This window comes from Microcaecilia unicolor, chromosome 9 (genome assembly GCF_901765095.1).
Source record: "Microcaecilia unicolor chromosome 9, aMicUni1.1, whole genome shotgun sequence".
Lineage (NCBI taxonomy): Eukaryota > Metazoa > Chordata > Amphibia > Gymnophiona > Siphonopidae > Microcaecilia > Microcaecilia unicolor.
This window is the reverse complement of record NC_044039.1, coordinates 190898771-190924494: the sequence shown is the minus strand read 5'-3', so window position 1 is coordinate 190924494 and position 25724 is coordinate 190898771. Positions and strand designations below refer to the sequence as shown.

General features: G+C 43.7%; 1 protein-coding gene across 1 annotated transcript in view; it reads right to left on the bottom strand.

Annotated features, from left to right (window-relative positions):
* CDC42BPB (CDC42 binding protein kinase beta) overlaps positions 1-25724 on the bottom strand; it is a 288059-nt gene that overhangs the window by 62700 nt on the left and 199635 nt on the right. The window contains 4 exon segments of the mRNA XM_030214305.1: positions 4468-4547; positions 4642-4736; positions 14431-14579; positions 24283-24388. Of these exon segments, the coding sequence (XP_030070165.1) occupies positions 4468-4547; positions 4642-4736; positions 14431-14579; positions 24283-24388 (430 nt within the window).

Sequence of the window (25724 nt, the reverse complement as noted above, 5' to 3'; positions counted from 1 at the left end):
CAGATCTAGGCTCGGCTGGCCCCAGCGCTTCGTGATGTCCAAGAACGCCTGAGCAGATAGCTGCCACTCTCCGGGCTCCAAGGTATGGCGACTGAGAAAGTCCGCCTTGACATTCATGACTCCGGCAATGTGGGCCGCTGACAGCTGTTCCAGGTTCGCTTCCGCCCACTGGCATAGACTCATAGCTTCCTTGGCTAGAGGGGCGCTCTTGGTACCTCCCTGGCGGTTGACATAGGCCACAGCCGTGGCATTGTCCGACAGGACCCGTACAGGCTTGAACACCAGTACCGGGATGAACTCCAAAAGCGCCAACCGAATGGCTCTGAGTTCCAGGAGGTTGATAGACCACTTTGCCTCTGCAGGAGACCAGAGCCCCTGCGCTGTCCTTCCCAAGCAGTGGGCTCCCCAGCCCGATAACGAGGCATCCGTCGTGACGACAATCCACTCTGGGGACACCAGAGGCATTCCCGCAGACAACTTGTCTGTCTGCATCCACCAGCTCAGCGCCTTGCGCACTGCTGGATCCAAGGGAAGACGCACCGCATAATCCTCCGACATCGGAGTCCAGCGCTGCAGCAGAGAGTGTTGTAGTGGTCTCATATGAGCCCTGGCCCAGGGCACTACTTCCATCGTGGCCGTCATAGAGCCCAACAGCTGCACATAGTCCCAAGCCCGAAGAGGAGAGGCTACTAGGAACTGGTCCACCTGAGCCTGAAGCTTGACAATCCGATTGACTGGCAGGAACACTCTGCCCACTTGGGTGTCGAATCGAACTCCCAGATACTCCAGGGACTGAGTCGGGCGCAGCTGGCTCTTCTCCCAGTTGATGATCCATCCCAGGGAGCTCAAAAGAGCAACTACCCGGTCCACAGCTTTGCCGCACTCTGCATAAGAGGGGGCTCGGATCAACCAGTCGTCCAGATAAGGATGGACTTGTACTCCTTCCTTTCGCAGGAAGGCCGCTATGACCACCATTACCTTGGAAAAGGTCCGCGGAGCAGTAGCCAACCCGAACGGGAGGGCTCTGAACTGGAAGTGTCGGCCCAGGACTGCAAAACGCAGAAAGCGTTGATGAGGAGGCCAGATGGGAATATGCAGGTACGCTTCCTTGATGTCCAAGGATGCCAGGTACTCCCCTGCCTTCACTGCCGCTATAACAGAGCGGAGAGTCTCCATGCGAAAGTGCCGCACTTTCAAGGCCCGATTGACCCCTTTGAGGTCGAGGATAGGCCGGACAGAACCTCCTTTCTTTGGTACCACAAAGTAAATGGAGTAACGCCCCTTGCCAAGCTGACTTTCTGGCACCGGAACGACCGCACCCAGGCGGATCAGATTGTCCAAAGTCTGCTGCACTGCCACAGCTTTGACCGGAGACTTGCAGGGAGAGAGTACAAACCCGTCTCTTAAGGGTCGGCAGAACTCTAGCTTGTAGCCGTCTCTGATGACTTCCAGCACCCAAGCGTCTGAAGTTATTGTGGTCCACTCGCCCAGAAACGAGGACAGCCGTCCTCCAATCTGCACTGGGGCGTGGACCAATACCCCGTCATTGGGTACGAGACCCTGGGGGAGGACCGGAGGGAGCACCTCCGGGACGGCGGTCTCTGCGAAAGGAATGCTGCTTGGGGGAGAAATTCCTCTTAAAGGAAGAGGGGGCAGAAGCACCTGACCTGCCCGGGCGGTACCGACGGGCTTCCTGAAACCGTCCTCTGGAGGTACCGGGACGAGCACTAGCCCGAGCCCTGACCTCCGGTAACTTCTTGCCCTTAGACGTGCCGAGATCAGTCACGATTTTGTCCAGCTCGACCCCAAAGAGCAGCTTGCCTTTAAAAGGCAATCTAGCCAGGCGGGATTTTGAGGCGTGGTCAGCAGACCAATGTTTCAGCCAAAGCCACCGCCGCGCAGAGACAGTCTGAGCCATGCCTTTAGCTGAGGCTCTCAAGACATCATACAGCAAGTCTGCCAAATAGGCTAAGCCCGATTCCAGGGCTGGCCAATCATTCCTCAAGAAATGATCCGAGGGGGAAGCCCGCTGCACCATAGTCAGGCACGCCCTGGCCACATAGGAGCCGCAAACTGAGGCCTGCAAACTTAAAGCAGCCGCCTCAAAGGACGACCTTAAGGCCGCCTCCAATCTCCTGTCTTGGGCGTCCTTTAGGGCCGTGCCACCTTCCACCGGCAATGCCGTTTTCTTAGTCACCGCAGTGATTAAAGAATCCACGGTAGGCCACAGATAGGCCTCACGTTCACTCACAGCCAAAGGATAGAGGCGGGACATAGCCCTAGCCACTTTAAGGCTCGCTTCTGGGACATCCCATTGAGCCGAAATTAAGGTGTGCATGGCATCATGCACGTGGAAGGTTCTAGGCGGGCGCTTAGTCCCCAGCATAATGGCAGAGCCAACAGGGGCTGAGGGAGAGACGTCCTCCGGAGAGGATATCTTCAAAGTGTCCATGGCCTGTAACAACAGGTTGGGCAAATCCTCCGGGCGAAAAAGCCGCGCTGCAGAGGGGTCATCCGCTCCAGCCGAGCGGGGATCCGTCTCCTCCAAGGAATCCGCAAAGGACCGTTGGGAGACCTCAGACACGCTGCCCTCATCTACATCGGAGGAGACAAATTCCTCCAAGGCCTGGGAATCAACCCGAGGGCGTTTACCTCTGGGAACCTCAACCTCTTTACCAGAGGAGGGAGCGGGGGCAGCGTTGTGCATGAGGAAGGCCCGATGCAGCAGCAAAACAAACTCGGGGGAGAAACCCCCCAGACTGTGCACCTCCGCAGCCTGGGCAACAGCCCTAGGCGCGCTCTCAACCGGCGCTCGCAATAGCGGGGGAGAGACATGCTGCGCATCCAAAATGGCGTCCGGCGCGAAACTCCGCGAAGGAGCCGCGCGGGAAGAACGGCTCTTAACTTTAGCCGCTTCTGTGCCGTCGCCCAAATTAAGGGCGTTCATGGCATTAATGTCTCCAACCTCAAGGGCGGCCCAAGAAGAAGCCGTCCGAGCCGCGTGGCCGGCCAAGATGGCGGAGGCGAGGAGCGGGGGATGGGCGTTTATGGCGGGAAAAACCGCCACGCCGGAGGAAGGACCGGGACATGCATCGGTCGCGAAACTGTCACCCACCAAGGGCGAATCCGGCTTGAAGACCCCCGCATCCCCTCTAGAAGCGCTCGAGCGACCCGGGGAGCGACCCTTTGCGCCCTCGCCCTCCGACGCCATGAGCCACGAGGAGAAGAATCGGGGAACCCCCGCCCGCTATAAAAAGGTAAAATTACCTGCTGTCCGCTCCGAGTTGTAACGACCTGGTGTCTCAGTGAGTAGCTGCAATAGACGCTTAAATAAACGTCGAAATAAACGCCTTTAAGGCCGTTCAAAATTTTTTTTTTTTTTTTTTTTTTTTTTTTTAACGGAGCCAGCGGGAGGGGGGAGAAAAGGAGGGACCTGGCACCACCAGGTTTGCACTTGCTCAAAAGAGCCCTCAACCCCAGGCACTCAACAAAACCTAAAAATTAGGTTTGGAGGCCTAGCCAGAGCTGCTGCTGTGTGTGACCACCACCTGCTGAGATAGAGAACATACTGGGGGAGTTTCCGGCAGCACATGACCACATATAGGGAGGCAAAAGTTTGCTCTCTATCTCCACCTGCTGGTAGATGGACACAACCCACCAGTCTATGGATTGATCAGCTTGATGATATGGAACGTAGTATTTCACTATGATTAGATTTGACTGTCTAACTGTTGCAATAAACTTGAAAATGAGCATTTTTTCTCGCTGTTTTTCCCTTAGTTTACTATAAATACATACAAATCAGGCTTTGAAATATTTCACAACCACTGGAACACACAAAACTTATTTCAGTCCTGATGTTTATGAGAGAGAATAATAAAGGTGATTTGTTTTTCTGTGTTGATAACTTAAAATTCATCTTATTTACTGATTCCTCCTCATATATAAAGCAAAGGACATAGAACACAGTACTTAGTATGGATGAGTTGGAGGGTTTTCTTATTTAGTACTTAACTGTTAAGATGTTATTCTTGCATATCTATCCCAAGTTCACCAGGGAAGCAAGGTTCACCATTATAAGAGTTCCACATTCTATTTAAACTTAATTAAAATGTCTTATGGGGAATGTAGTTCTCCTACACTTCCTATCATCTCCTAGACCTGCATGGCTAGGAGAGGAAATAGAGGAATAGAATGTGTAACTCCTGGAGCAGGCAACTCTGCCGAAACACTGACCCGTGCCTTTTTTGGATATAACACACACAGCACAAATATCCTTGTTGCACACACACAACATTTTATTTTTTTGTACACATGATAAACTTTTAAAACTATAATTTATGGAATGGTTTATTCCCTGCGACTCAGACCTTCTTTTCAAAGCCTTTTTGGTCTTCCCTTACACTTAAAATAATTTACAACACCTGCATTCAAACACATTTAATATCAACTAACAGGCACACTTACTCTGAATGCCAGGTCATGTGCAAGCGGGGATGTATTGAAATACTCAAAAATGGAGTCCTGAAAATCAGGGAGTTTTAGGCCTGGAAGAAAAAATGACCAGTTTTAGCAAGCAAGTAAAAGAGTGCACACCATAATTATTCATGGATTTCTGGCACATTACTTTCTTTCCCTTACCACTATCATTTCTGTATTTTTCTTCCAGACTTTTTTTCAAACCTTCTATCTCCTCCAAGAAGCTCCGATTTCTTGCCTCAGAATCTTTCAATTTACTAAAATATAATGCAAATGATAAGAGAAATACGTTAAGCATTTAGAAAACAACAAGAAGCTTCTGAAAGTATATTTGGAAGGGAAGAACTTGAGGTCGGGGGACAACTAATCAACTGATAGCCCCAGGGAAGTTCAGGTTAAACTAACCGTCACTATGGAAAGTGCTTTCTATTGGAAAGCCCTTGGGTTATGGAATCAACTTCTTTTAGAGCTGAGACAGGAGAAATCATTTCCTTTATTTAAGAAGAGATTAAAGACTTACCTTTTTCAAAAAGCAACTGTATAAGAATTGTGACTGGATGAGGGTTATCTGTGCCTCTATCTCTTTAGGATGGATGTGTGTGGAATGTTTGATTGGGTAGTTTCCTATTTTTAATGGCATTCCTTACTGTTTTTATTACGGTAAATCATTTTGATACTTTTGAAAGATGGTACATCAAGTCCTTTTAAACTATTAAACTATATATATTTAAGTGAAATTTACTGGCTGGTGGTGTTCCTACATCATAAGCATGAGTAATGCCTGTTCCTTTGAAGAGCAATCCTTTTTTTTTTTTTTAAATTAATTCTTCACTTCTCATTTTCGGAGTCCAAGTGTGGGAGTAGAGTGGGGAGGAAAGTGGTGAATTAACAGTTCATGAAAATAGGTAATGTGTTAATCCAGAAAAAGTGCAAACAAGTACTGTTTGTATAAATTCCACCACGCAGTCCTGATAATCCACTACAATTCTCACCTGTATTATACCTGATTCTTATATTGGGTCTTTCAAATTATGAATATACTTCTTATGAATTGGTTTCCATTTATCTATGTTTCATCTGTAACCAAGTTAGGATAAGCTAGAGAATGACGTGGGGACAAAGTTTGTCCCTGTCTCCGTGGGTTCCGTCTCCGTCCCCATGGGCTCTGTCCTCATCTGCAGAAGCCTTGAACAATTATGATTTTATATTTAAATCTTTTTATTAAAGTATAAAAAGGAATATGCTGTGCAACTATTATGTATAATTTGCAAATAGAAAACAATAATATTAGCGAGCAGCTTTAATAACCCTCCTCACCACTATCCTCTAACCTTCCAACCCCAACAATAGCTGATTTCTACTACCCCCAAGGAATCCTAATCCACCCTGTTAAAATGTCCAGGGGTACAAAATACAACACTGTGGATGAATAAGAAGTCATCAACAATCTCAGGATTCAGTTTAGCTCTCCTGTCTTCCTCAGTCCTTCCTGCAATAGAAGATGACTTCTTAGAAGATGTGCTGGTAGCAGGATGCACAGGATCCCCCATGCAAATTTTGCTAGTTGTGATCAGCATGTTTGCTTGTTTTCCAAAAAAAAAAAAAAAATCAAAATATCGTTTCTGCATCAAACATAACAGTCCAGTTCATTAACAGGCTTCAAAGTAGAAAGTGACACAGGGACAAAGTTTGTCCCTGTCCTCGTGGGCTCTGTTCCCATCCCTGCCCCATCCCCGTGGGCTCTGTCCCCCATCCCCACGGTTACTGCGGGTCCCCGTCCCTTGTGTCATTCTCTAGGATAAGGGAAGCTCTGAAAATTAAAGGCTGATGCACCTACCACCTGCAATACCTTGTCTCCCCTCTATTTATATTGAAATCATAATAAACTCTAGAATTAACTAGTACAGGATGATAATTTTTCTTTAAGTCAGCTGGCTAACTCAACTAAATAGCGACATGTGAAAAACCCACACAAGAAATATTAAAACTGGCAGACCGACAGCTCTGCAACCTGAAGAATTGCTTTTGTCTACAGAAAAGATCCAGTACAGATACTGGTATTCCATTTTTTTCCTATGGTGGACTATTCCCACAATGAAAGTATAACCACTCTGCACAACTCTGTTTCATGCAGCAGCTCAAGGGTATATTATGTGGTAAGACTCAAAAACTCTAGTAGCAATTCTACAGTATGTTTATATATTAAATAAAGTTACTTTTACCAGCAACACAGCTCCCGTGCACTGGGAATGGAGGAATTTATCTGCATTTGCTGATGTTGTGAGAATTCAGGCTTCCCTTATCCCCTGGGAGCCCTATATACAGATTTTTATCAGCTCAAGCTTGTAGTATGATAATGAACAAGTTACAATGTGGACAGTTTTCTATGGAGGTCTTATCTATTAAGATTTCTACTCAGTACAATTAAAATAAGGGGTGGTCTCTTCGATACTCTGATTGTTGGAGGGTGGGAAGCAGGGTGGGTACTGTATGGACATAGATGCAAAGGGAGTTGAGTTGGGAAGGAGGTGTTACAGTGAGAGATTATTAGAAACCAGACCTCTTGCTGTTCAATTAGGTTTTGTTTAGGTACTATGTAGGATTTGGGGGAGGGGGACGTTTTGAGGGGGGGGGAGACAAATTGTAACTGTTTGTTCTCTTGTTTGGTTAATAAAAGTTGTAAAACCTAAATAATGCTAATTTTCTTTTCCCTTATAAAAATAATGTTTCCACATTTATTATGTGCACAGATAATTTATTTTCATTCCCATCTGCACCCATATCCTTTATCAGCCACTCCCTGCACTAATCCCTCCATACTGTACCAAACTGGATGGCAGGAGAATTACAGATCAGCAGCTCCTTGGGCTGTATGCTCCTGTTCTGGTACCTAAGACCACATCCACAGTTTGAACTAGAATGGAGAATAATGCCGCACAGTTCAAAGTGCTACACTAGTGCTAGGCAACAGAGGATGAAGATGCTTCCCTAACAATCACTACTTCCTTCTCCTACTGCTAGATGAATGAGGGAGGGATCACAAGACTCAGAACAGGTAGACATGGAGAGAGAGGGCCTGCTGCGCCTGTGCTTACCTCTGGCTCCTTATAATTTTGCAGTAAAAATGGCAAATTCTTGGCAAGGGCAACATTTTGTGTCTTTTGTCCTAGCATTGAGAGTAACTAGGGCTCTGTCTCTTTCATAAACCCCTCCATTCCTTGCTGCTCTAGCTTTGGTTGCAAGGTTGAGTTTCAATTCTGTCAAAACTTTTAATCTCTTTTTCAAAATAGAGTGAGATTTCTACCACAATCCAGTAAAATTAAGGAGGATCTTCTCAGTCTTCTTGAAATCCCACATTGTTTATTGCTTTTTTATTCTAATTGCCGACTTATTGTTACCAGACTTGGGTTCACACTTCAATAGACCATTTAGTTTTTGTCGATTACCCTCACGTTTTAATAACTTATTACATTTGTTCTCAAAATCTTTGACTTTTATGCTCCTTTGCGTTTTTAAAAATTTTTTTAAGCATATGTGCATACACAGAGGGATATATTTACATATATACGGTTCATTTACTTCCTTTTTATTTTCCTCACTTTACTTTTTTTTTTGTTGTTGTTACATTTGTACCCCGCGCTTTCCCACTCATGGCAGGCTCAATGCGGCTTACATGGGGCAATGGAGGGTTAAGTGACTTGCCCAGAGTCAGAAGGAGCTGCCTGTGCCTGAAGTGGGAATCGAACTCAGTTCCTCAGTACCAAAGTCCACCACCCTAACCACTAGGCCACTCCTCCACTTTTCCTACTATTTGAGATTCTACATGGAATGTTGCTATTCCACTAGAAGTCGGCCCTTGCAGATCACCAATGTGGCCGCGCAGGCTTCTGCTTCTGTGAGTCTGACGTCCTGCACGTACGTGCAGGACGTCAGACTCACAGAAACAGAAGCCTGCGCAGCCTTCTACATGGAATGTTGCTAGTGGAATAGCAACATTCCATGTAGAATCCCCAATAGTAGCAACATTCCATGTAGAATGTCCAATAGTAGCAACATTCCATGTAGAATCTCCAATAGTATCTATTTTATTTTTGTTACATTTGTACCCCGCACTTTCCCACTCATGGCAGGCTCAATGTGGCTTACATGGGGCAATGGAGGGTTAAGTGACTTGCCCAGAGTCAGAAGGAGCTGCCTCTGCCTGAAGTGGGAATCGAACTCAGTTCCTCAGTTCCCCAAGACCAAAGTCCACCATCCTAACCACTAGGCCACTCCTCCACTTTCAGTTATCTCATTCTTTACAGAGAACACATTGGAGGCAAAGGGCTTTTTATCTGATTTTTTTCTCTATTTTTAATCCACTATCTGAACTGGTTTTTAGAGTCCTCCATTAATGTCTGCATATACATGGATGCATACACACATTTCATTCATTCATATAATTACCAATCTCTTACTTTCTTATGACCTCTTAAACACTTTGGGGCTCATTTTCAAAACAAAAAAAACATTCAAAAAAGGTCATAAGGAGGCAGAAGGAAGTTTTCTTTCAAAAACATCCAAGTTGCAATTCTCAACACCCTGATTTTAGACATTTTGCTCCACAGTTTGTCCAAATTTCAAGGGGACTTGTTTTAGGCAGGTCATGGTTAGCACCAAGAAGCAGGTATTCTACGAGGACAGCAGGCATATATTCTCATCACATGTGGGTGATGTCATCCACAGTGCCTTTAATGCTTTCATCTATGAAGATGTTACAATCTTCATCCCATTCAAAAATGACCCATCAGAAATCACATCCATAATCAAGAGCAGCATGAACCTCATAGAATCCTGGGCATCAGCCTTCAAACTGAAACTGAATAGGGAAAAAAAACACACTGCCTGATACTCCCATCTTCACACAATACTGAAAGCTTCACAACTGTCTTGGGATCATCTCCCAATCTCAGACAAACTGAAAATCCTAGGAATCAGAATAGACAATGGCTTATCTCTCGAAAACCAGGCTGAAGGCACTACAAAGAAAATGTTCCACACAATATGGAAACACACACATAAAACAATACTTCCCAAGAGCTGTATTCCGCACCTTGAACCAAACCAAGGTCCTAGCTCATGCAATTGAATCTAAGCAGGGTGCAAAGACCAAATCCTAAAGAAACTACAAACACAAAACACAGCGGCCAGAATCATATTAGGGAAAAACAGATACGAAAGAGCCAGACACCTACTGCAAAAACTACACTGGCTACCAATAAAGCATGTATATCCTTTAATATCTGTACTCTGTCATACAGGGTAATTTTCAGCCTCTCATTGACCTACCAATCCAAAATACAACTAGATCAGTGAGATTTTACCTTACCCTCCACTTCCCTAAATACAAGTCAACATGTACTACCAGTACCTGGCACCAAGTGTTCAATAGCCTGACAAGTTTTGAAAGCTAAATGACTTATTATTTTTGAGTACACAAGTTGATTTATTTATTTTTATTTGTTGCATTTGTATCCCACATTTTCCCACCTCTTTGCAGGCTCAATGTGGCTTACAATACGTCATGAGTAGTGGAAATGCATGAGAAAGTACATATTTAGTAATAACAGAAGGATTTTGGGTAACATGATAATGATAGAACATGATAGTATTCTGTTTGAACATAATAAGCAGACATTAAAAAAACCATTAAAAAAACCTAATTTGACACGTCAAGTGCATTCGACATGGTTAACCATAACGTACTGCTAAGAATCCTAAAATACTTCGGAATCAATGGTAGCACTCTGAATTGGATTAAGGGCTTTCTAACCACAAGAACATATCAAGTGAAATCAAAAACAAACATATCGTTGGCATGGAAACCAGGCTGCGGAGCACCACAAGGATCACAACTATCACCGATCCTCTTCAACCTCATGACGACTCCACTAGCCAAGACCCTATCCACCCAAGGCCTCAACCCATTTATCTACGCTGATGATGTTACATTATACATCCCATACAAACATGATCTGGCGGAAATCACAAATGAAATCAAACTAAGCTTAAACATCATGAACTCATGGGCAAATGCATTCCAACTAAAACTCAATACAGAAAAAACACACTGTCTCATTGTCTCATCCCAATACAATACATACAAACCCACAAACATTAACACCCCAGGATACACCCTCCTTGTCTCAGACGGCCTGAAAATCCTCGGAGTAACAATTGACCGTAACCTATCACTAGAGTCCCAAGCGAAATCCACCATAAAGAAAATGTTTTTCTCAATGTGGAAACTCAAACGCATAAAACCATTCTTCCCGAGGGAAATATTTCGTAACCTGGTACAGTCCATGGTATTAAGCCACGCAGATTACTGTAATGTAATCTATGCGGGATGGAAAGATCAAATCATAAAGAAACTTCAGACCGCCCAAAATACAGCAGCCAGGCTTATATTTAGAAAAACACGTTTTGACAGCACCAAGCCACTCAGAGAAAAATTGCACTGGCTACCAATCAAAGAAAGATATTTGGTGGTGTGGAGATGAATACTACTTCTAAATATTAGAACTTCCACCTGATACAAAATTACAAAATTATAATGGTGTATGGGGAAAAGCCTCAAAGAGCTCCCAGATCAAGTATCAATCTGTCGGAGCTAAAATAGACCATCTGGTCTTCTCTTCATCATAGGCAAAAAAACACCTTTCAGGTGGCCCTCGATGAATTTCTATATTTAGAAGTAGTACCAATCAAAGAACACATCACTTTCAAAATCTGCACAACTGTTCACAAAATTATTTACGGCGAGGCACCGGGATACATGACAGACCTCATCGACCTGCCAACCAGAAACTCCACAAAATCTGCACGATCATATCTAAACCTCCACTACCCAAGCAACAAAGGACTCAAATAAAAACCAACTATGCAACCAGCTTTTCCTACCTAAGTGCACAACTATGGAATGCATTGCCAAAAGCAGTAAAAACTACGCTCGACCAACTAAATTTTCGGAAAGCACTAAAGACAGACCTGTTCAGAAGAGCATACCCCACTGACCCAACAAAAAAATACCAGTCACTTGCGACACAACATAACCAAAGACTGCAACGGACATTACCTGACTCTTCTTCCCCCCTTTCCCTCTCTAAGTTCCTCCCAACTGTTTTCTACCATACATATATCTCATTATACCACAATATCACTTTGTATTCATTCATACTATGTATTTGTTCAAACCATAATCGGCCAACACCGTTAACGGTTATATGTAAGCCACATTGAGCCTGCAAAAGGTGGGAAAACGTGGGATACAAATGTAACAAATAATAATAATAATATTTGAAAAGAATACACAAATGTAAGGATTTGGAGGAGGTTTTGGCCAATGACGAGTAAGAGCCCGGGTAAGTGCTTTAAAGATACTGGCTGCAAAGAGAGTCACAGAACATAGTAAACATAGTAGATGACGGCAGAAAAAGACCTGCACGGTCCATCCAGTCTGCCCAAGAAGATAAATTCATATGTGCTACTTTTTTATTTGTACTGTCCTCTTCAGTGCACAGACCGTATAAGTCTGGCCAGCCCTATCCCCGCCTCCCAACCACCAACCCCGCCTCCAACCACCAGCTCTGGTACAGACCCTATAAGTCTGCCCAGCACTATCCCCGCCTCCTAACTACCAGTCCCGCCTCCCACCACCAGCTCTGGCACAGACCGTATAAGTCTGCCCAGCACTATCCCTGCCTCCCACCACCGGCTCTGGCACAGACCGTATAAGTCTGCCCAGCACTATCCCCGCCGCCCAACCACCAGCCCCGGCACAGACCGTATAAGTCTGCCCAGCACTAGTCCCGCCTCCCAACCACCAGCCCCAGCACAGACCGTATAAGTCTGCCCAGCACTAGCCCCGCCTCCCAACCACCAGCTCTGCCACCCATTCTAGGCTAAGCTCCTGAGGATCCCTTCCTTCTGCACAGGATTCCTTTATGTTTATCCCATGCATGTTTGAATTCCGTTGCCGTTTTCATCTCCACCACCTCCCGTGGGAGGGCATTCCAAGCATCCACCACCCTCTCCGTGAAAAAATACTTCCTGACATTCTTCTTGAGGCTGCCCCCCTTCAATCTCATTTCATGCCCTCTCGTGCTACCGCCTTCCCATCTCCGGAAAAGGTTCGTTTGCGGATTAATACCTTTGAAATATTTGAACGTCTGTATCATACCACCCCTGTTTCATCTTTCCTCCAGGGTATACATGTTCAGGTCCGCAAGTCTCTCCTCATACGTCTTGTAACGCAAATCCCATACCATTCTCGTAGCTTTTCTTTGCACCGCTTCAATTCTTTTTACATCCTTAGCAAGATACGGCCTCCAAAACTGAACACAATTCTCCAGATGGGGCCTCACCAACGACTTGTACAGGGGCATCAACACCTCTTTTCTTCTGTTGGTCACACCTCTCTCTATACAGCCTAGTAACCTTCTAGCTACGGCCACCGCCTTGTCACACTGTTTCATCGCCTTCAGATCCTCAGATACTATCACCCCAAGATCCCTCTCCCCATCCGTACCTAGCAGACTCTCACCGCCTAACACATACGCCTCTCTTGGATTTCTATTCCCTAAGTGCATCACTTTGCATTTCTTCGCATTGAATTTTAATTGCCAAACCTTAGACCATTCTTCTAGCTTTTTCAGATCCTTTTTCATGTTTTCCACTCCCTCCGGGGTGTCCACTGTGTTACAAATCCTAGTATCATCCCACTGAAACTGGTATGGAGGAAAAACTGGTACAAAGACACATCGAGTTTGAAAATGGGCCAAATCAAACCAAGGGTTCCAGAGAAATAAGCCCACCCAAAAATATTGCCCAAGGCAATGGGAGGAGTTCCAGCTTCTGTAGCATATAAACTTACATACAGAGAAACACAGCAATTAGGGAATTTATCCTTTCAAACTGCTTCTCCAGTTCTTTCCTCTCCCAAACCATCCCCACCCCAAAAACTACCTCGATGCATACACTGTCCCACCCCCAAAACTACCCAACTGCCTTACCACACCACAAACTGCTGCAAATCCCTAAAACTACCACTGCAACTGCCCAATCACCCTTCAAGTTATCCCACCCCTCTAAATTACCTCCAACTACCACCATTACCTCCAACTACCACCACTGCTGTTACCCAAGAAATACCCCTTCCAGCTGCCCCATCCCCAAAAGCTACACCAAGCAAATGCCCCTCTTAGCAAACTGCCTTATTCCCAAAAACTACCCCTTGAATCTTGCTCAAAACCCTGCAAACTGCTCACTGCAATTTTACCACTATCCCACAAACTGCTCCAACTCTAAAATCTACCCTTATTAATGCCACATCACCCCACAAACTACATTATACCCAAAATCTATCCTCCACAATTGCCCCACCAACCCCCAAGCTGCACCACCCATAAAAAATACCCTTCCACAACTGCCCCAACCCCCCCCACTCCAAACCACCCTCCACAACTGTCCTACCACCATGTAAATAGCCCCCATCCCCCCCAAACATATACAGTGCAACATCACCTTATGCTAATTGCCCAATATCTAAAAAATATTCCTCTAACTGTCCTACCCCCCAAACCTTTCCCAGGCCTGCAACTGATCTCTCAAAACACATCCCCTGCAACTGCCCTACCACTTTGTAAATCAACCCCACCCCCAAAAACTATGCCTCTCAAAAATGCCCACACAAATTGTACTACCACTTCCATCTACTCTCCACAGACACCACACATACAGTGCACATTCAGGACACAAAATGGACACACACTCATACACACATACAAGATGGTTTGGAAAGAACAACATGAGCTATGCTCTGATTGCTTTCCCCACTTGTTTGTATTACATAAACCATTCTGAAAACTGTCACTAGCATATATAACATGACTGATCTCACAGATCTTGTACCTTTCAAAGGAGATATTTGTATCTTTGACTTTTCTTAGTTCTTCTTGAACAATTTGCTTGGCACGAATTTCTGCATCTAGAGCAGACTGAAGCTCCAACCTTGCAGACATATCAAGCTTCTGACTGCGTCGCACCTTCCAGAGTGGATCCTATTATCAAAAATGAAAATGACATAGGAACAGCTGCCCATTTAAAGTTTTCTCATATTCTTTTCATTACATCCAAGTATAATTAAGAACCCTTATTTTCAGATCAAAACATATGAGGGGAGGCTTTCAATCTATACCTATCAATATTGTAGACAATTATGAAGATGCTTCTTGCTGAGGTGGGGGAGAGGGAAGGGACAAGCAAGTCTCAGTCATCATCCAATTGTGACACCTGGTGACTATATTTTGGGCTCGCATTAGCCAGGTTTCATAAGGAGCTGCGGTTTATACATCACTATCATGATTGGGTTGAGTTGAGTTCAGGGGAGAGGAACATGAACATAGGAGGGAACCCAAGGGACTTGCAAATAAAGACTCAATATACCTAGCCTAACTGAAGCCAAGTCCAATTGAGCTGAAAGGCCCAGGAGGCAAACATTCTGGTTTTTGGTCTGGTAGTTTGTATATAGAATTTTGCTGAAATTAAACCTACTTTATCACTATTACTAATAAAAATACTATGACTGCATTTGGATGAACAAGACTTGGGGATAGATTTACTTTTAGGATCCTGCTTGACTAATGTTAGAAATAGGATGCTGAGCCGTAACCTAATATTGCACATTTTATGATCAAATTTGGTGTGGAAAAACAATGTACATTCCCCCCCCCCCCCCACCCCACCCCCCCCCATCCAAAAGAAGAGAATTATTTCGATCATCAAAGTCCAAGCCACATGAAATAATATTATGTAATTGAGGACCTACATTTTAAATATGATTAAAATGAAAATATATCGCAGTCTGTTTCTAATAAATCTCATAATGATACACTAACTCCACATTTTTATAAAATCTGGGAAGAAATGAGCTCTTAGAGACTACTCTGATGCTTGTAATGAGAATAAAGCAAAACCATATTTATTGCTAGTAAGCACACTGTTTCCCACCTCAGTCTTAATGTATTATGTTTTGGCCACAGGCACACAAATACTAGTAAATATGTAAGTCTAATCTTTACTGCACCTCTATTTTCTACTTTTTAGTCAACTAGTTTTATGTTAGATGAAGTTATCAATGCTTAATTTTCCTTAAAAAAAAAAAGACAAATACATAAATTGTGCAAATCAGAAAGCCAAACTTTCACAAGAATATTTTCAGACATTTTATGTAAGTTGTTTAATATGGGAAAATTAATTTTTCAATACTCATAACACCAAGAACCCCTGTGAATTTAATTCTGATTATCAGTCACCACCACTAAATCACATGGGGGTCATTTACTAAGAGTTTAATGTGCGCTACCACTATTAATACATGTTACTTGACACAGGACCCATTTTTATGCAATGAGCACTGTGGCAAATAGTATGTGTTAACTGTTAGTAAATAACCCTGATAGTAAATAATTACACCACTAACAATTAACAGAGTATTTGATTATATAATAATTGGTCAGGATATCACCAGGGTTCACTTTCATAACTCACCAGCCTATCAGAACTGTTAAGGACCATGCCCCGATGCAAAGAGGTGTCTACAGGTGGAAGCTAGGGCAACAATCAGAGCAAACAGTCTATATTATTAGAAGTTTGCAAAGCTCATATTCAAATTAGCTACACAACACACTTTTACATATTAAACTATCAAGTGTTCTTTTCTATTCATTTTTCTTATTCATTATCCCAAAGGGTTGTAAGATTATACTTCAGTTTTGAGAAAGGTAATAAAATTGTAACAACATATGCCAGCTCTCCAAACAACCAAAAAACTGTAAAACTGCTGTGTAGCCACCAGCAACAGAAGTTGCTTAGCTATAATAGGTATTTTCTGGAGACAGCACTTGACAAATCTCTCAGGTGAGTCATGCAACTTTGCTTAGTGCTAAACATATAGTAACATAGTAGATGACGGCAGAAAAAGACCTGCACGGTCCATCTAGTCTGCCCAACAAGATAAACTCATATGTGCTACTTCTTGTGTATACCTTACCTTGATTTGTATCTGCCATTTTCAGGACACAGACCGTAGAAGACTTGCCAAGAACTAGCCCCACCACCCACATGAATTTTCTAAAGCTTTCTCAAAAAGGCAAACATCTTTCATTACACATATGAAGTCATTTTCATGTAGCAATGAGCGGCTCCAGGGTTCAACTCATTTTCATATATCAGCTTTAACTGTGCTGAGGGAGAATGGCCAAGGGGAAATGGAAGGGTTTGTGAGATTTCCTAGGTAAGTGTCATAAGCAAAGAGGAAGAGAAAATATTAACTACCAAGAAATATTTTTGTTGGGAATATCCATTTTAGGTTGTTTTTTTTAAGCTACAGGGAAGACAAGCTGAAAGCATGTGGAGCACGACTCATGGAATTTTTTCCAACCCCTCTTTATACAAGTGCATGTCTTTAGCATGTGTGTGCACACTTGGATGCTTGTGTGTCTGTTCATATGTGTTGATGTATGTGTGTCTGGTTTCTATGTTTCTGATCAGGAGAGGAGATAAGAGGGAAGGCAACTTGAAAGATGCAATTCCTTAACCACTATAATGAATCAGTACATGTATATTGCAGCTATTAGAACTGCTTCTCCCACAGAAATATATTGAGACATTTTTTGTCAGGGGATTCATTTATCTTCACTCTCCCACCAGATGCAAAACTCTGTAGTCTAGATTCATATCACCATATGTTATGAAGTCAGCATCTAGCAAATTTAAATTGCTATTACTTGAACGGTTACAACCTTCTCTAGACTTCGGGATCTTTCATTCCCATAAGGGAGAAATTATTATTACTTCCATTGTTAAAGATATTAAGGAATCCAGTCACCTGTTAACTAACTATAGACCAGTTGCTTCCATTCCTCTGCTTTATAAATTTATGGAGAGGGTGGTGGCTTAGCAACTTACTATTTGGAACACAATATATTGCATTATTCTCAGTCGGGGTTTAGGTCAAACTATAGCACTGAGACAGTTATTGGCTCCCTTTTTAATCATTTCTGAAGGTAAAAAAGCTCTGGTGCTACAGTTTAACATCTCTAGTGCATCTGATCTGGTTGACCATGACATCCTTTTGCAGATCCTTGATAATATAGGTGCTACTGGAAATGTATACAACTGGTTCTCTGGAATTTTAAAAGACCATTCTTATAGAGTTAAGTTAGAAGGAAAACTTATATACTATCTGCTACCTCATTTGCTTATTTCCGATCTGAGCAAGAAGGGCAACCTTCGAAAGCTAATCAAGAAATGTATTAAGTTATGTCCAATAAAAAAGGTATCATCTTATTTTCTTTTCCATGTTTTATTTTGTTTGATTTATATTAATAAATAAATGGAAGAATACCAGTGGCGCACTCTTTGGGATATGTCTTGGATAAGTTGGGTTAGTTATGCGGATGACATAATGGTTATGGTTCCTATCCTTTCTTCAGTTTCTTCTCAATTAGATTTACTTCACAATATTCTTAGTACTTTGGATCTTGGATGAAACATTAGTTAAAATTGAATTCAGATAAAACTAAATTTTTGTTAGTTGCTCTAGAGAAGAAAATGAAACTTCTGTGATGACCAACCAGAATTTATATCACTTTTCTTCTTCTATACAAATACTGGGGATTCAGTTGGACAATAGGCTGTCTTTAGAATTGCAGATTAATAAACTAATGCAAAGATCATTTTTGTTGATGCAAAATTTACGACGTGTTAGATATATATTTTGATCAAGAACACGTTTGACTCGTAGTACAATCTTTGATCTTGAGTTCCATAGACTACTGTAATATCTATTTAGGCGTACCTAAACAAATCCTAAAGAAACTACATACTGTTCAAAATGTGGCATTGTGACTCTTATTCACTATCAAAGTATGATTCAGTTTCTCAATATTATAGAAAGCTACACTGGTTACGTATACAGGCTAGATTATGTTTTAAATGTTACTGTCTTGCTCCTTCATATCTTATGCACCATTTTGTTCTATTACAAAAATCTACGATTACTAGATCATTGGCTTTATTTACTTATCCATCAATACAATACTCAAAGAAAAGGACTAAACTTTAAGACACTCTTTCTCTTATCAGGCTGCCTTCTTGGACAAATATGTTCAAAGCATACTATCTTCTACGACTAATTAGAGGCAATTCCAGAAACAGATAAAAATTTAACAAATTTGTATTGAATCATATCAGATTTATAAGGTGAAACGTGTGTTTTAATATTAATCGTTTATGAATTTCCTGGAAATGACCAGTCTCTTTAATGTCATCCGTACTGAACCGAAAGGTATAGAGTGCAATATAAATTTTATTGTTATTGCTGTGTTATCACCCAGTTAGGGTTCACTCTCCTTTTCACTACGGAATACATATAATTAAATCAATAAGATATTGTAATATGATAAATTATACAAACTAATCTTAAATCTAAACATAAATCTAGCAACCTCTTGTAAATGAATCCTTATGGTAAAATTATGCCTTAACTGCTGATAATTTTCTTTCCTTTAGTAGCAGCAGATGAATCCAAGAACTGGTGGGTTGTGTCCATCTACCAGCAGGTGGAGACAGATTACAAAGCTGAAGGCAGTGGTACCAGACGGCCAGCTCCTCCTTCACCTCAGTACATGTCTCATCACCAAGAAGAATCAGGCAAGAAACCAGGAAGCCTTGCTCACCAACCATACAAAACAGAAAATTGCCAGTCTAAGAGAAACCACGACTGCGATGGAGTCCTCTTCAGTGGTTTCTGTTCTCTTTCCTCTTCTTTTTTGGAAACTAAAGACCAGAACAAGAACAGATAGGCAAAACAAGAGCTGACAAAGGGCGGGATCCTGGATTCATCTGCTGCTACTAAAGGAAAGAAAATTATCAGCAGGTAAGGCATAATTTTACCTTCCTTAGCGTATGCAGCAGATGAATCCAAGAACTGGTGGGATGTACCAAAGCAATCCCTAAGTAGGGTGGGAAGTTGCCGCTCCCCGAGACAGAACCGCCGCTGCAAAGGCAGCATCTGAATAGTGAAAGCACACCCGTTCCGCCCAAGAAGTAGATAGTAAACTCGTGAAACGAGCCTGGAATGCCACCGGCGGGATGCAACCTTTCCAAAAAATCCACAAATTATCTGCAATCCAATGAGAAAAAAAAATCAGATAAGACCAGAGGCTGCCGTCCCACAGCAAGAACCAGTGACAAAGACAAAGAGAAGATCTGAATGTTGAAAAACATACAACATCTGCAAATACAGGAGAGCCCTCTGAACATCCAGAAGAAGAAGTGCCGTGTACGCCATGTGAAAATCCCCCCCCCCCCCCCCCGAAAGAAGGGAAGAAAGAGAGGATGAAAAAGAAAAGCCAAACCACAGCCGGAAAAGAAAGAAGGAAGCGAAAGCAAGGTCACTCCAGACTCAGAAAAACTGCAGAAAAAACAGCTCGGAATGGCTGCACTAAAAATCCAGACACACTGCGTGCCAAATAATTGGCGACCAAGAACGCTGCTTGTAAGTTCCTAAGCGAAGCATTCTGCAAAGGAACAAAAGGAGTCCAAAGCAATGCTCGGTAGACAAGGAACCCAAAGCTAGACTCGGAGAATACAAACAAGGTTTCAGGGAGAAGGTTGCAGCAGCGGAGGAGCAAAGCACTCTGCAAGAAATGCACCACCTCAGAGTGTAAGGCCAGGCCAGGCCCTTCTGCAACCCATCCTGCAGAAAGAACTCAATCGCTGAGGAACAGACGCCCACAATGAAGACCAAGCTCGGGCCGCGACCAAGCTCGGGCCGCAACCAACCTCAAAAATCCTCAACACATGACAATACGTGGTTGCAGTGGACCGTGGACCACATACAAGATCGCCAACAGAACAGTAACCATAGCGTCAAAAAACTCTGTTCCACAGAGTTGACCTCTCAAAACACCAGGCCGTAAGAACAAAGCGAGAGGGGTCATCCACTCAGGAGTGGACCCAGAACGAACAGCTGAGAGTCAAGCAGATCCAAAACGAAGGTACCACCAGGAGCCTCACTATACCCGCATACCAAGGGTGCCGTGGTTAATCCGGAGCTACCAGAATGACTCAACCTTGGTGGAGAGCGATCTGAAAAGAACTCGGTTGCAGAGAGGCCACAGAGGAAACACTATTGAAGAACATCCTCTGGCCAAGGATGCAATAGAACAACCAGCCCTGCCGAATCACCCTCTCTCCGATGACTGAAGAAAGAAGGCACCTGGGCGTCCAGCCGGGACGCCATCAGATCAACCTACGGAGCTCTCTACCTGAGGCCATGTTGGAGAAGCCCTGGTGTGGAATAACCATTCTGCTGAGACCAGAAGATGGCAGAAAAGAGACCTCACCGTAGGAAAAGCCCGTAAAGTGGGCCGCGTAGAAACGGAACAAGAGGTCCTCTGCCCATTTCATGGGGGTGACGCCCTGATGGCCACAGTCTGACTTTGAGTCCCACTCTGTTGAAGAAGCAGCCACCGCCTCATCTTCTCCGACGGCAGAAGCACCGCCTAGCCCGCAACGTGTCCTGAAGTACTTGAAGATGAACAGCACCAAAAGCAGGTTGAGGCGGGGGAGACGGCACAAGCACCGCCTGGCCAGCAATGTGTCCTGAAAGGCTAGAAGACGAACAGCACCAAAATCAGATCCAGGTGGGAGATCGGCTACACCGTCCCCTGTGCCATGCACCACCCCGGAGACGGAAGGAGGAGGCAAAGGGCTTTCCAGTCCAAGAGGCACGCTTCCGTGACCACCACCATCCACTGCAGAGGTGCCAAGGCATCCCTTCCACAGGGAGGAATTGCGAAGCCACCAGTTCATGCGCCGGCGTACCGAGAACAGCCACGGAAGACACTGCTGACACTCCTGGAACACAGGAGACCACCTGTCGAGAAGCAAGAGCTGTAGATGTTGTCTATGAGCACCGCCCACAGCACTACCTCCAAAGTGTCTGCCACAGAGCCCAAGACATAAATGCATAGCCAGGCCCGAGGACTCAGCGCCCTGAGCAGACTGCGCACCCAAGTCTGTACCTAGATCCTTCAGTCCTCGGCCAAGAAAAAAATCGTACAGAGCTGTCTGGAATGGACGAGGTGGTTCATTTGAAGGTGACCACTCAGCTCAAGGGTTTCAAGAAGATCCGGGAAGAAAAACTCTCAAATCTCATCTAGAGTGAGGTGCACTCTGATGCTGTCCTTGTGGAGAATGCCGCAAAATTCCTAAACCTAGGAAAAGGTGAATGGAGCCATAGACATGCCGACAGGCAAAGCCTGGAACTGAACTTGAGGGCTCAGAATGGCCAAACAGAGAAACCGCAGATGATGGGGCTAAAGAGGAAAGAAAATAAATGCTTCCTCAGGGAGAAGTGCAGGCTAAATTGTGAGCTCTTTGAGCAGGGACTGTCTTTTCGTGTATGATGTACAGCGCTGCGTATGCCTTGTAGTGCTATAGAAGTGATAAGTAGTAGTAGTAAATTGAAGTAGCTCTGAATATAGCCAGCTGTCCAATATAAAGAAAAAGTGCAATAAAAGCCTTAGAGACACTGCAACAAACAGCTAGCTAAAAGTGCCACAGATACAGTGGAAGCTGGAGCCGGAATGCAATACTTTGAACAGAGCCAGACATAAAAACTGGACGAGCAGAGCTGCTGTGGGAAACCACCACTGCTAACCTTTGGCACTGTAGCCTTGTGTAAACTGTCCCAGCTATGGAAAGAACTGCTTGTCAAGGCAAGCAATATGAGAGAGGGAAGTAAAATATGCCCCATAGAAAAGGAGTTGAGGGCCACAGTTTCTAATATGATGCACAAACCAGCCTTAAACCTGTGACCTTCAAGCTGAAAGCCAACCATCTTCCAGAAAAACATAACTATTTTGTTGAAGCTACTGCACCTGGAGCAAAAGCCCCCATAACAGCACTGAGGTTCCATGGTTACCATGCAGACCAGAGCACTAGCCCCAGAAAAGAATATGTAACATTTCCCACAGAAAGGTGGAGCCAAAGGCACTAAGCCTAGAAACTCCCACTTGTAATTATAAAGGAGCAAAAGGTGCAGAAAAAAAAAAAAAAAAGAAAACCTACTGCACCTGGTATTCCCAGGCAGCCATCTCCCATCCAAGTAGAAACCAGCCAGGCCCAACCCTGCAGAGCTGATATCAGGAGAAACGATAGGGCCACTCTAGCAAAAAGGCCATTTTAGCGTGGAAAAAGGCTGCTCGGGGGAACTTCAGCACTTCCCTCCCGAGCGTTCAAACACACCACCACACAGAATCCCGCTGCGCAGCATCTGCTACAGCAGTGGGAACAGCTTTCAAATGCCAGCATCGCCCATATTAAAGCACAGTACCCCCGCGCCGAAAGAGAAAGGCAGGGGACTCACCAAACAGCAGGTGTCTCCGGAGGAGAAGCAGAGTCCCACAGATGCAGCAGCCTGCTGCCTAACTGGCACACTGACTGAAAGCACAGCACTAAGACAGGGAAACCCTGTACTGCCCAGTCCTGTAAGAAATCTTCTGTTTTGTTTTGTTTGTTTTTAAACACCAAATGAAGGCAAAGGAGCTCTCGTTTTTTTTTTGTTTTTTTTTTTACTGGTGAGGAAGGCTAGAGCTCTGAAGACCGGGAGGCAAGGGTGAAGCAGGGACCCAGAAGACTGAGTATGCCCCCAAATCGGTACCACCAGCCAGACACCCCCTAAACTCAACTGGCCCACAGGACCCAGGAGTATCCCCAACAGACAAATCCAGGAGCTGCTGAAGCGCCGTCCACCACCTGCTGGAGATAGAGATGTACTGAGGTGAAGGAGGAGCTGGCCATCTGGTATCACTGCCTTCAGCTTTGTAATCTCTATCTCCACCTGCTGGTAGATGGACACCACCCACTAGTTCTTGGATTCATCTGCTGCATACGCTAAGGAATTCCTATTCTATTTGACAAAACGCAGAACTGAAAATGAATCATTACTTTTGCTTCTAACATCCTATAATGACCTCCAAGATCTCTCAACTTTTTCCTTAAACTAGCCTCATAGCTGCTTTTTTTTTTTTAATCAAATTATATACAAATTACACATGCATATACCAATATTTGGTCATTTAGACGTGTATGTGGTGCCTAAATTCTGGTGCCCATTTTATATAATTACCCCCTTTGGGACCTCTGGGAGGATGTTGTTTTCTTGCACCTAAAAAAGCTGAACCCAAATGCTGTTGAGGCAAAACACTGCTGGTGTTAAAGCTCATGCCATTGCTTTCCTTTTTTTTTTGTACAAGAAAAGAATACAAAGGAAATAAAGGAAGTTGTAGGGTTACTGCAGTAAAGGAACTATTGCACATGTGCCGTGAAAAGCTGTTGTACTGTTCCAGATAGCTGTGGAAGACTGATGTTCATTTGAAACAGAGCATAGCTATTCACCCCTACAATTATACATGAGGAGTAGTAATACGTTTTCCTGTAATGCCCGTATGTACTTTAAAATTACTTACGCTTAGTTAGTACCAGAACAAGCAAATGTCAATTTCAGTACACAGCACATCTGAAAAATGATTTTCTGCTTTTCCAACTCTATTTCTTGGACTTCTTTTTACATGCTGATCTATTTGAGTCTGTGTACTACTACTCTTCTTTCTGGATTTGGGTTTTTAACAGTGAATTTCACATATCTTAAAAGACATAACTTGGTATGTCTACCTTAGAATGGAGACCTACCAGTGTTCTTGATCCCAGACTAGAACTCCTTAAAGACTCCAATTCTTCAGTCATCTTAGAAGCCAAAGCCTGAAGGTAGCCCCGAGCATCTTTTTCATCACTCACCCTGTACAGAATTATACAATTGTTACTTAGGGATGCACGTTACTCCCCTTCCAAACTAACTACCCTCAGGCAAGCCAATGTATCACTAAAACAAGTTCTCCACTGATTTTGTGGCTTTACAGAATATGGAACAAGTGGCAGTATACTATTCACCCTATGTGGAAATTCAAGTACAACTCAACAATAAATTGAATAAATTAATACTAGGTAGTACAGTAGCACTAATGTACGCACACAAACAGCATTCAGTAGAAGGCCCTAAATGACTAGCAGCACATTAAAGAGTGAAGGACAATTTAAACAGCTAGGTTGGAATATGATAAACTCCAAGCTAGACTTTGTTGTGCAAGTTAACAAAAAAACAAGAGAAATGTCTTAGCCAAAAATGTTAACAAGATATAGCAGTTGGTGTCGGGCTACTACTCTCACCCTCTTGTAGATTTCAGTCTCTTCTTCCATCTCAGTCTCACTGCTTTTCTTCCTTCGAAGTTCATTTCATCTGTCGATTCACTCCTCTACCTCTCTATCATTTATTGACCCCCTGATAAGACCCTTTCTTCCTTTCTCACTGACTGACTTCTGGATTTCCTTCTTTCTTGAACCTTCATCATCTTCCCTCATTCTTGGGGATTTTAACATTCATGTTAATGATTCCTCTGACTCTTATGCCTCTCGGTTTCTTGCGTTAAAATTCTCTTTCAATTTTCAACTGTGCTCCACTACACCTACTCAACAGAATGGCCACTGTCTTGATCTTATCTTTTCAAACTGCTCAATCTCCAGTTTCTGCAATCTCAGCTCTTCCCCTCTCTGACCATCATCTGATAACTTTCACATTTAAACACCCTCCTCCCCCAGTCCCACCCAATCTCCACAATACATTTAGTAATCTTCATATTGACTCTTCTATTCTGTCCTTCAGTGTTTTCAACCTCTTGTCAACCACTATGTTATCCAAATCTGTCAATGAGACTCTCTTTCTATATACTATTCTCTCCTCTGCTCTGGATACTCTCACTCCTCTCATTCCCATTCTGTAAGGTGTACCAAACCCCAGCCTTGGCTGACCTCTAGAATCCGCTACTTACGTTCCTATGCTTCATCAGTTGAACACCTTTGGCTGAAATCCTGTGCCCATGCTGACTTCATACATTTCAAATTCTTGCTGGCCTCCTTCCAGTCTGCTCTTTCATTTGCCAGACAGGACTACTGCATCCAGTTAAACTCTCTTGGCTCAAACCCTCAGTGTCTCCTTGCCACACTGAACTCTCTCCTCAAAGTGCCTTCACCTCCATCTCCCCTTTCACTTTTTCCCCAGACTCTGGCTGAGTACTTTC